Source organism: Manacus candei, unplaced genomic scaffold, assembly GCF_025592945.1.
Source record: "Manacus candei isolate 608988 ecotype Guabito, Panama unplaced genomic scaffold, ASM2559294v1 h1tg000047l, whole genome shotgun sequence".
Lineage (NCBI taxonomy): Eukaryota > Metazoa > Chordata > Aves > Passeriformes > Pipridae > Manacus > Manacus candei.
In genome coordinates this window covers 6988997-7001035 of record NW_026138095.1, presented here as the reverse complement: position 1 = coordinate 7001035, position 12039 = coordinate 6988997, and the positions used below count along the sequence as shown (strand labels likewise).

The 12039-nt window shown below is 44.5% G+C and overlaps 1 protein-coding gene across 6 annotated transcripts in view; it reads right to left on the bottom strand.

The window, feature by feature from the left end:
• Window positions 1-12039, bottom strand: part of LLGL2 (LLGL scribble cell polarity complex component 2) — a 32847-nt gene that overhangs the window by 7282 nt on the left and 13526 nt on the right. For all 6 annotated transcript variants that reach the window (XM_051797795.1, XM_051797800.1, XM_051797796.1 and 3 more), the window contains 14 exons: window positions 10969-11050; window positions 9566-9681; window positions 8746-8904; window positions 7825-7987; window positions 7513-7645; window positions 6692-6746; window positions 6342-6496; window positions 3546-3763; window positions 2973-3040; window positions 1850-2003; window positions 1647-1751; window positions 874-1166; window positions 462-615; window positions 10-160 (listed from right to left, as the gene is read on the bottom strand). In XM_051797795.1, coding sequence (XP_051653755.1) covers window positions 10-160; window positions 462-615; window positions 874-1166; window positions 1647-1751; window positions 1850-2003; window positions 2973-3040; window positions 3546-3763; window positions 6342-6496; window positions 6692-6746; window positions 7513-7645; window positions 7825-7987; window positions 8746-8904; window positions 9566-9681; window positions 10969-11050 — 2006 coding nt within the window. The remainder of the gene's footprint in view (window positions 1-9; window positions 161-461; window positions 616-873; window positions 1167-1646; window positions 1752-1849; window positions 2004-2972; window positions 3041-3545; window positions 3764-6341; window positions 6497-6691; window positions 6747-7512; window positions 7646-7824; window positions 7988-8745; window positions 8905-9565; window positions 9682-10968; window positions 11051-12039) is intronic.

Genomic DNA, 12039 nt, shown 5'->3' with positions numbered 1-12039 from the left:
TGTACTCACTGTCTCTCAAGAAGGTATCAGCAAAATACAAGGTTCGCACAAAGCCAGTGAAAGAGTCTTCTGCCGACCGGGCTTCGATCTTCCGCTGGACGGGAGCCAGTTCCATTTCCTGCAGTGTGTCCTGGTCAAATTTGGCATTTGCTTCTTGCACCTTCAAAGATATATACACATATTGTCAGTCAGGGACAGACACAGCAGGGAGAAGAAAGCAGCAGCAACAGAAAGGGACAGCACTGTCATACCAGTGAACTCGTCTTCTGAGCTGATCTCTAAAAATGTGACTGCTTTATCTAACAGAGAGCAGCATCAGAAACTGCCATTTTCCCCCTATGCCAATAGCTACTGATTTGATAGTAGGGCTGCAAACCACCTCCTGCTCTAGGCAGTCTCATCAGGACTCTGCATGCTCCAAGATGTAAACAGACAGGACCCCAAAAAGGTGAACCCCTCACCTCTGAGGCATTTCCACTACCTCCTCGCCGCTTCCTACTGGACACGCGGCTCCTTCTGATCCGCCTGAACGACTGACGGAGGGACTTCTTCAAGGACTTCACCCGGGACAGTGGGCCTTCTAAGGCCAACTGGTCACTGGGATGCAGGGTACACCTGGAAGAGGGAGATGGTAGGCACGTGGTCACTGTCTGTTACGTGGCAATCACTCCTAAGAGGCCAACAGGACACACGCATATGTCAGAACACCCTTATATATCCTTGGAGATCTTCAAGGATGGAATCCAACAAGGCAGGGCTTCTTGCTACAGTGACTGCTCTTGAGAAATTGCTTATCACAGCTTCCTTTGTTAGTAACTCCAGGACATCATTAACAAAGGATTACTACAGACTTCCTGGAAAGATGGCACTTACTTGACAAAGACCAGTCGCTTCTGCTGATGGTCAAAAAGCCCAAAGCCATGACTGGTACCAAAGGCCACAAGCTTCCACTCAGAGTGCAGGGCCAATGAGGTGACCACAGCTGGTGGCTGACACTGGACAAGGACAAAAGGCTGAAAACCAGCTTCAAATCGAACAGGTCCGTCTCGAGTTTTTAGTTTCTCGTGACCTTTCCACCGATAGCCCTCTTGGTCCTGCAGGAGATCTGCTTCAGCATGGTCCACCACATGTTCTGCATCTTCATCATTCAGTTCCATCACCAGTACCTGAAAGGAAGAGGACAACCTTTGCTACAACTTTCGATATGCAGGCAAGTCCTCCAAGCTGCAGGCCTTCCCTGCAGCTGCACAACTACAGCATCTCTCAGGGTAGATAAGCAACATCTTTCCTGTCGGCTCCTTTCAGGTACTGGAAGGCTGCAGATGAGTCATCCCAAAGCCTTCTCTTTTCCAGGCTGAACAAACCCAACTCTCTCAGCCTTTCCTCACAGCAGAGGTGCTCCATCCCCCTAATCAACTCGGTGGCCTCCTCTGGAGGGTCGGTGTCCTTCCTGTGCTGGAGACCCCAGAGCTGCATGCAGTGCTCCAGGTGGGGTCTCACCAGAGCAGAGTACCATGAAATTCCCAGAAAACAGATCAATTTACCACTAGAGAAATGAGCATTTTAAATTTTAACATCTCTCCAGGTTGCACTGTGACAACCCACACTACAAGCAAGATTCACGCTGACTGTTTGCATTCCAATACCTGTCCTGCTGTACCAGCTACAGCCAAGTATCCACTGTATTTACACAGGTAGATCTTCTGGATCCCAAGTCTTGGATCATCACTGTAAGGGTCGAAGGTACCAACCTAAGTGAGAGAATACAGAGTGGCTGGTCTTTAACTGGGACAAGAATCAGAAACCCTCAGGTTTCCAGAAAGCTTCTAAAAGCAACATCCTCTCTCACCTTGCGAAGTGGAGGCCACTCATCCTCACCCAGGGTGTTCATGTTGTCATTGGGATCAGCATCTGTGAGAAACACTCTCACTGTGCTCAGCTTGTAAAGGAGGTGTAAGCAGACACCAGATGCATCCCAAAACCGCACCGTGCCATCTTCATGCCTGTGGGGGGGTTACAGAAACACATCTCACAGGAGAACAGCACATGGATGGCAAAACAGAGGGGGAAAACAACCAAAGAAACAAACCACGCTGAGGAACAAGCTACAAAGAGAAAGGTTTTTGACTTCTTGGGGTTTTTTGGTGGGTTTTGCTTTGTTTTACGTTGTTGGGTTTTTTTAACCCAGTTTGTTCTCAGTGATCTGACACCACTGTATAATTTAAGATTATGCCAAAAAAACATGGAAAAGGAAAACAGTGTAGCATACAGAAGGAACAATTCATCCTGACAAAAATGCTGTTTGGGGACAGAGGGGAAAAATTAAAATTGAGGAACACAAAATCAAGCTTTAATCTCAGTTCTCCAGGTGAAAATTGGCAAGAGTCTTCCAACACAAGGTAGGAGCTTCTAACATGCTCCATAAAGAATGAAGTCTGAGGAACAGCCCACTGAAATTCTCAGGAGTGCTTTGAAAAGAAAATTATACATTTTTATGCAATGAGACCACCTCTTGATAGCTACTTCCACCTCTTAGCTAGGTCTGTTCATGCTGATCAAAGCAGAGAGGAGCCCAAGCTAACCTCTACTTTGAGACTCAGAGCAGTGTGAAGTAGTGGGGAAAATGCTTCAAAACCTTCAAGATTAAGCTCCACTTTTACACTGCTCCCTTTGAAGAAGTTTGGTTTGCTGCTTGCACTCCTATATTGTTTGAGAGGGGAATGGATAACACATCAAAACTACAAATCAGCCAGATTTCTTGGTTATCTGTGGACATCACAACATGTCAGAAGCAGCAGAATCAGTTGGCTTTACAGAGGCAGCAGCACAGCTTTTGGAAGCTGCACTGTAAAGCTGCAGCCTTCTCCCTACAAGATGAGCAGACTTTAATCTCATGGGAAAGCCTCAGTTAGTTCAAAAGGGGGAACTGAAACTGGAAAGGGCTCCTTGGTTGTTATCAGTGCAGTACATACCCTGTCAGCAGCAAGTCCCTCTGCGGAGGATCTGGAGCTATGTTGGTGCCACCATCAATCGGCCACGGCTACAAACACATTAAGAGAAGACTGTGACTCCCTGGGCAGTGACAGTGTGAAAAGAATATAAAGTCAGCAGGAGAACATGAACTTCAGTGCAAGTGGCAGTGAAACAGTCCACGCTGTTAGCTTTTGTTTGGACTAGATGTTCCCGTTCTGACACCAACTGTGCTTTTTAGAAGACGCTCCACACATCTCCTCAAGAAGCTGTGCCGAAAGCTTCATGCTTTTACACGAGAACTTTGTTACCACTGACAGCTGGGAACACTCAGACTTTCCCTCTGGTTTGTCAAAGTTTAAAAAAATAACACATTTTAATTCCCCAGAGTGAGTCACTGTATTGGTGGTGCTCTGGGAAAAAGCCTCTCTCGACCCTATTAAGAGGCAGGACAGCGTCTGGTGGGACTCATCCCTCCACAGCCCGTCAGCAGCACAGACCACCCACACTCTGGGCAGCCCTGCTGGTCTTAAACACATGGGAACACCCCTGGGAACACATTAAAGCTGCCATACCATACTGGAGTAGTGGATGTTCTGCTTGCTCCCAGCGCTGATGATCCGCTCCCACAGCTTCAGTGGGATGTTGGAGACGTGGTGTGAGCAGGTGATGGCTGAGCAGTGCAGAGAAGCCAGGTAGGGAGGGTGGACTGCTGGCCAGCCTGCAGTTTTCAAGTCTATAACCACCAGCTCCTCTTCTGCCAGCACCACCATGGCAGAAGGGTCATCGAACTCTGCAGAAACAGGATTTACTGAGGCTGACAAAACTGGCCGTCCAACGTTAACAGGAACAAACTTCCTGTGAGGCTTCTTTGAAAACTGGTATCACAGAGCTCCACATAAACATTTTTGCTGGAAAAACCTTAAATTCCTCTGGGCTTAGGCTTAACTGGGCCTATCAAGGCACTAGTATTAATGGATTTAAAGACACTAACAGATTTACTGCAAATTCAAGTTTCTTTACATCATTCCTGGGACCGCCAGAGTGACCTCTGACAGATTCCACTGCAGGATAAAAAAATCTGTTATCAACACACGTGGTTAAGTAACACAAGTTCATATTTGTTATTGTAACAGCCAGAATTCCAAAGACTTTACTTACAGCTAATCAACAGCATTGGGTGGAAAGACATGCATACACCCCAGCAGTGACCCATTTAGTGCTGTGTTAGGACCACAGTCCATCCAGGCTAAGCTGCTTAAACATGCTAATGCCTTGGGTTCTGCACAATGCTCCTCTGCCTGAGCTGACAAGTATTTACAATTCAGCTCTCTTACTTCTCATTTTCTCTGCTTCTCATATGTTGTGGCACATCATCTGGACTTTCTTTTTAAAGAGTGTGTATATCATCTAATAATTCTTATGTATATTAGGCATGATTACAAAAGAAACATGTTAATGGAACTTGACTGATGACATCTGATGCAAACAAGAATTTTAATTCTAGTTACAGTGAAAAATCTTGAGTGAAGAAAAAAATTCAGTCTACAAGGACATTATTGCAGTAAGGTTCTTGAGACAGCCACAGCAGCAACTGGTGGGGAAAACCAAAACCACAGATCAGTTCACACCAGTAACAGTTAACAGAGCTCAGAAATCTGAGTGGATGTAAAGCTCTGACTAGCCCCAGTCATAACACATCACTAATTAGTTTGGTTTCTTCATGAAAAAATATTTTCTGTTCAGTTCTACTTTGCTTCCCTAAGTGCCACTGTTTGCAGTCGCCCATAGGGCTTCTGAACAAAATAAATAATATCACACCTCTACTACACTATCCATGATCAGCCCTGCACTCTGCTGCTGTCAATGTTAACCAGAAGCACTTGGTTTTAACAATATTTTTTTCCCTGCAAAGACACACGTCTGAGCTCACTGCTATGGCAAGAATCTATTTTAAGTTGCTGAAGCAGCAAGCACACTAGAATTTGTCATGATTGCCATACACTCATCCACCTAATTTAAAAAAAAAAAAAAAAAAAAGAAAGAAAACAGGAAGGGCCAGTCTTCTAAAAATTGTTTCCACAGCATATCCAGGGTAGTGGAAAGTCACCAGCTCTGACCATGCTGCAGTGCACAAGCTTTGTGCTTATTAAATTAAGTGGCTTTGGTATACAATTAATACCTTCGTATTGCCATTGCAGGGAAGACTTTGCTTAGGGGCAAACAAGGCAAGCCACGTAGATCCACTAAGCTTAGGCAATCAGCCACAAGGAAGCTTGTCAACCACAGAAACCTCATTTTATTGTAAAAAAACTTCCTCATCTAAGTGCAAAAGCTTCAGCTTCCTGCAGCAGCTGCTGTCTGAACCCACTAGAATTCGTGTTAACGAGATAATTCAATCCTTGGGAAGTATAAATATAGAGCCTGTTAGTTTAGTTACTTCATCCTAAAAGATTTCTAATCATATCCAGAAACTGATCTTTGTCAAACTCTTACATAAAAAAAACCTCAGATTTCTTTCATCTTTAAGACTTTTGTTCTGTCATCGAGAATCACAGCTCTAGCAATTTCACAGAAAGTAAAAGGGTCTCATTCTTTAACACTAAGAAAGAATTAAATCTGAGGTACTGAACAAATTTAATGGTAGTGTGAGCTGTAGGCTCTGCACACTTGGAGGATGCTTATAAAAAGAAGAATGTTACAGTTACTGTGGAAATAAGGGGAAGAAAGATCTTCAACAGAAGCAAGAATCTGACAAGCTCCATACAATCTGAGGAATGAAAGCTATTCAGTTTTCAAATGGTTTACATTCATGTTCACCAGCAGTAACGAAATTAAGTTGTCTGTATAATGACCCTTGGTTCTATGTCACCCTTTGCTGATTTATTACCCAGAGCTCCAGCCATAAATCCAGGCAGTAATTAAAAGAAATAGTGTCTCAGTGGGAGTAAATTCTGGTCTTAATTATTAGCTTTCTTTGAAGTGTTTTCTTTGAAACAGCAATATTCAGATCCTCATTTCATGACCTGGTTATGTCCAGTGTCCAGCTTAAACAGACATAAGCTTAAGAAATCTTCTCCCATTAATAGAATAGCTTCTTTTTTTTTTGAGGAATGTATGGCATTTGTAAATAGCTCATTCTTTATATCAGTATTTTACACTTCACCTTTAAATGGCAAATCTTTTACAGCTGGACTCAATCTGAAGGGTCTTTTCCAACCTAAACGATTCTGTGATTCTCTGTTAAAGTCTCAGAAACTCCCCAAACAACTGACCTCCTTATCACATTTCATATGCTATTTATACCAGGCAGATTTCCACATGCCTACACAGCCACCCTAATTCCTCAGTAATGCCCTTTCCTCACACACCTGCAGTAGGCTCGGAACTGAAGATTATGAAGAAGTCTATCACTCGTGATGTGAAGTCAAAGGCTGTTTGCTGGCTGCCATGGACAACAGAGATACTGTGCCGGTCTCCATAGCTCGCCCGGGGCATCCCTCCTTGGAATATAATGTAAGGAAGCCTTAGGAGAAAGAGAAAATTAGAGTGGTGTGTGCTGAAGTGAGGAGTGAGCACAACTTCCAAGACATGAGGCAAGTCAAACTCTGTCAAAAGGCTTTTATGGTGTTACTCTAAAGGGCTGCTATGGCATTGTGTGCTACTCCCTTTAAATGCCTTTAAACACACGTGAGAGTGAAGGGATACACCACAAACTCACCCATTTTTTGTTGTCTGCCAGTAAATCTTGGAGATGGCCTTGCAAGGAAAAGGACCTAAGAGAACAGACATTTTCTGTAATTCAAGAAGGGCATCTTTATGTAAGAAGTTGCTTATTCTACTTCACCCAGGTCACCTCACCCTCCACGTCAAGGGCAGTCACCTGAATTAGTAGGCACCAGCATCACCTCCCTAGACCAAGCCACATCAGAAAAGTCTTCTGGGACACACTGACCACAGCAAAACACAGCTTAGACTCGGGGGAAGCCTCTGATGGCTAACAGGGAATGGAAGTGCTGCTGGAGAATCTGATTAACTAGAAAGGATTGTTGAAAACACAACCATTCCTGAAACTAATGTGCAGGTGATAGAGCTTTAGAAGCTTCTCTGTGCTTGAAAAGATGAGGTCATCTCCATTTGACGGGTTTCAGCAAATCAGAGGCTTCATTTCATCACTGCTCAGGTCATCAAAAAATACACTCAGCTCACTATTAATTACAGAAGATTCAAGGAACTCCTGCTGAACAGGACACCCACTGAAACAATGAGCTGAATCACCATCACCTTTCTTCGTAAGGGGCACTAATTTTGTCAACACACTTGCTCTCCATGTTCTGGACAGACTTCAACAATGTAAACGAGTTTCAAATCCAAGAAAAAAGCTGGACTGAAATCTCTTAGTTCAGGCTCATGACCCATTCAAAAGGCAGCTCTGCATTTTGCTATTAAACACTAGGGAGAATGTGACTTGAATATCCCACACAAGCACAAAATTAGTTTGAGTTTTCAGAAGTATGCTACAATCAAACCTCACTTACTGACCATAAGGCACAGTGTTTTCCAGAGGCTCCGGCTGCCTGTTGTCACTGGATACTGGCCACTGGGTGTAACTTCCATCGTAGTGACAACTAATGAATTTACTGCCATCCCTCTGCCAGTAGAGGTTTTCCAGTTGCTGAAAAGAAAGGCATACAATGACTGCTCTCCAGAGTGCTGTTACCCCCTCAAAATCAACTCTTTCTTACTAAAAAACCAGCTTTGTCAGGTTCTCCCTGCACCTACTTGTCTTCAGGGTGCCCTGAGAGGTGAGAGCCCTTCCTCCCCTGCTGAACTGGCTCTGGACTGAATTAATACCTGGCTGCCCAGGAAATGGTGTGTCACTTTGTTATTCTGCAGGTCCCAGAGGACAATCAAACCCCTGCTGTATCCAATCAGGATCTGGTCAGGGTTCTTAGGATGTTCTCGAAGGGCTTCTACCAATTCACACGATCTCCTGTTACAGTTATCTTCTGGTACCCTGCAGAAGAGAAAACCAAGAAAAGCTGATTCCAGGCACAACCTAAAATGACTGTATTAAAAGGTGTAAGAATGAGAAATTAGGCAACAAAAAGTTCAAACAGGTAAGCGCAGTCTTTCCACAAATCCTTCAAGCAGCAGAAAAATCTAATGTAAGACCTCACACCAGGCCTGCCACATGGACATGCACCCAAGTCCTATTTTCTTCAGGGAAAGGCCAAGGTTTACAATGAATTCCAGGTCTGGATCCCAGAAGCATAAAGACAGTCTGAATCACCCACGCTATTGCCTTACAGAATAAAGGGAAGATGGAAATGTCAGTAGGAAACAAAGACATGAAGGAGGACAGTTTTCAGCAGCACTTGAATCTCCAGAGTGATAAAATCTTCATTTGGACAAAGCAGCATCAGAAGTTCTGCCAGTGGTTGAAAAAATAAACACATAATTACAGCTAAACATCAACTTTTTTTTTTTTTTTAAATAAACACAAGGGCACAGGGTTTGCTGATTTACCCCAAGTGCCTCCTGTATCACTCTGCCCACATGCTGGACCTCCACAGTGACAGCACAGGGTTGAGCAGGACAGAAACTGTTACTTAACACAGCAGGACCCAAACTCACTTTCGGAGGAGGCACGCGGACCTGGACAACGCTTCACACAACAGCGAGGCCCCAGAGGGTGATCTCGGGTGACATCTGAACAAAGGATGTGTCTGCTAACGGGATTCCACCCCTGCCCAGCCCTGCCTGCTCGCTCACCGCTGCAGCACGGCCTCGGAGGTGATGGTCCTGTCCTCCAGCACCCGGAACGACGGAAGCTCCACCACGAAGATGTTGCCGCTCTCCGTGCCAAGGTACAGGACTTCCCGTGAGGAATGGGGAAGGACAGCTGTTATCTGGGTGGCACTCGGGGGAGACCTGGGGAGGCAGATGCAGAATTTAAGAGAGCTAACAACTCGACAGGGACGTTTCAGAGAGTCGTGGAATCATAGAAGATGCCGAGTTGGAAGGGACCCATCAGGATCACCGAGTCCAGCTCCCGGCCCTGTGCAGGACACCCCAAAAATCACACATTCACAGGTGTCATTTGTTCTATAGGTAGAGATTTTGAGCCAGGCATGGCTCTTTTGAAGGAGGAAAACAAGTTTGAAGATAAAAGACCTTTGACAAGCACATGGACAAAGAACCAGACACCTTTTCACAGAACCCTCTCTTCAGTGTTCCTAAAGGGGCTGAAAGTAGCTCACCTAAAACTGGCAAAAACAAGTGGAATTCAAACCATAACAGTATTTTAAACTCTGACTGAAGGGGTGCTTAGTTTACTTAACCTTAACAGCTCCTATATTCACAGAAGTGGATGCACAGTATTTTAAAAAATATCACCCTTTACACTGGTTCAACACTCTTAAAAGCTGAACTCCCAGGCCCTAGCCAACTCCTGTTTGGTTTCCATGGATGCTCTTCCAAAGGATTCAGAGTAAGAGGCTGTTAAGAACAGGAAAGACTCTATCTTAAAAAATAGCAGAATTGTCTTACTTGCTTATCCCCAAACTGGCTCAAAACCCCTGTTGTGGCTTACCCTGGTGGCCCCTTCAGGGTGAAGCGATGCTCCTCCCGCAGCTCGGATGCTCCTCCGTGCTGCTTCAGGCTCCAGAGATGCAAACTGTTGTCATCCAGCAATGTCACCAGCTGGCACTGAAAAGCCACACAACATGCTTTTTTCCAGAATCACAATATTAACTATAACACAGTGAATTTAGCAGTAAAGTTCGTAATTCTCTGCTAAAACAGGACTGGGGAGCCGGCTCAGCTCTTTACAGCAGTGGATAAACATTTGCAGCAATGGGATTTGGGGGGTGGAGGCAGACAAGAAGTAGCCTGAAGGCTAAAAACCCAGGTACACAGGGCAGAGGCACAGGTTATCACTGAGGGGGATGGCAAGGCTTCAGGCTCCTGGAGAAGATCAGCCAGGGCTGTAAAGCCCAGCAGTGCAGCCACAGGCTGTATCTCACCTCCTCCTGGCTCAGCACAGGTTTGCTGAACACACCCCAGCTTTGGGTGGGGCTGACACAGTCTGCTACACCACACTCCTCACATTCTTCGTGTCCAACCTCATTCTGGAGGGTTGTGTCAGAATCCTTTTATGAGCCCGGCCCTGCTGGCTGGATGTTCAAATTGAAGCATTTTACCTGCTGTAGCCACACCTGGTGCAACACTCCCCATGGGAGTTTCAGTTTATACCATTAGTTAAGCAAACAGACACCCAAAACCGCCTCAAGAACTAAATCCCTCTCATAAAGAGGCCACTTGTGCTATACTGGGGGCATCAGGCAACAAAGTCTGTGGCCAAGACACCAGTCTGACAGTCAAGGGAAAGGAAAGTGGTCAGACAGTCACCAGACAATTGGAAAATTCTGCTTTCTTATTTTTAGTTTGTGGCAATAACTGTTCAGCAATCCCCAGGAGCAAGATTCAATACCCCCAAACACAAAGGCAACAAACTTAACAGCAGGCAAGGAGCAGTGCTGTTTTGAACTCCTGAAAATAATTAAATCAGCTCAGCAGCAGCTCCTGTTCTGTCTGTCATGCAGAGGAAAGATCACCCAGCCCTACTGAAAAAACAGAGGTTGCAAAAAGAAAAAAAAAAGGAAAAAAAAAAAAGAAAAGGAAGTCCTTGTTTCTGCAGCAGATTGCTTGAACTATCCAGGCCTTATTACCATTCCCACTAAGTTGCTGGAGATAAATGACTAACAGTTATGAACAAGAATACTACTCTTTAGTTTAAAGCTTCTTTTTTAGTTTTACCAAGCATCTCCACAGCAACAAGCACTGCTGAGAGCACAAAATACACTGGGATGAACCTGTCCCAAACAAGCAGCATTTGAATATACTTGGTAATAGGAGCCCAGTTTCCTGGAATAAAATCAACACCTGTTTAAGAAAGATCTACATAAGTCACAGAGGTACTGAAAATACACTTACCTGATCAGGTATAAAGTGAATCTGCATTACAGTGTTGTTTTCTTCATGTAAACCCATGAACTCCACCCCAGGAGCACCGTATCTGATGAGCTGGTTGAGGATCTACAGTATTTAAGGTGACCCACAGCCACAATTAATTGATAAGAAGCTTGCTAGCAAGCAAGAGGAAAAAGAGATTAGTTTGAAACCATGTTTTACTGTTGGTGATCTGGACTGAAAGGAATCAGTGCAAATCTACTTTGATTTTACATGCTTGTGGCAGGTTATGGAGAACACGGAAGTTTACTTCTTCCTTCCAGCATATGCAGAAGAGGTGCCTGGACCCTGTTTTTTCTCAGGGATATTTCGTGGTTTCCCAGACACTCCAATCCTGCTTAACTAATTTGTAACCAAGAGACAGATGGTTACTGCCTGCATGTGCAGTCCAGCCTCTGAGCACAAACAACACCAGGAATGAATGATTAAGCTGGCAGAGACAGCACCAACTTTTCCTTTCTGGGCTGGGTGATACGCCTGTTTTACAACTTGCCTAGCTGGTACTGTGCCATGGGAAACACCTCAGTGCCTCACATACACACAAAAATCAGACTGGACATCGTTGGCTTAAAAAAAAATAAAAAAATTACCACCTTCAATGTTTAGACCTTTAATTCCTGGATGGTCAAAAACTCAGGAAGCTGAAAGCATTTCTGAGTTTAGCTTTAACCTTTGAAATAGAATTGCTTCAGGAAAAAAAAAACAGGAACCCTGCCCCAAATATTTAAACAACCCTGGAATTTACAACATGAAGGATTGCTAAACTTAGGCCAGATCTAGTCTGACCTTCTGCATAGCAAAAGCAGAGTCTTGTTTAATATCTGCATCAGCTCAGCTTCTGGTTGAGCTGTAGCTCAGCTCTCAGAAGGATAATCCCACCCTGATCAGACCAAAATCACATTGAATCTTGGCAAACTCTTTCAACGTTCCAGTAACCTTTGCCTGCAAATTTATACTTAGTTTAACTTTTCAAATGTCTTCAAAGTCGCACGTTCTGACTGGGTTGGAGAAATCCAGCCCAAGCTGTTCAAAAGA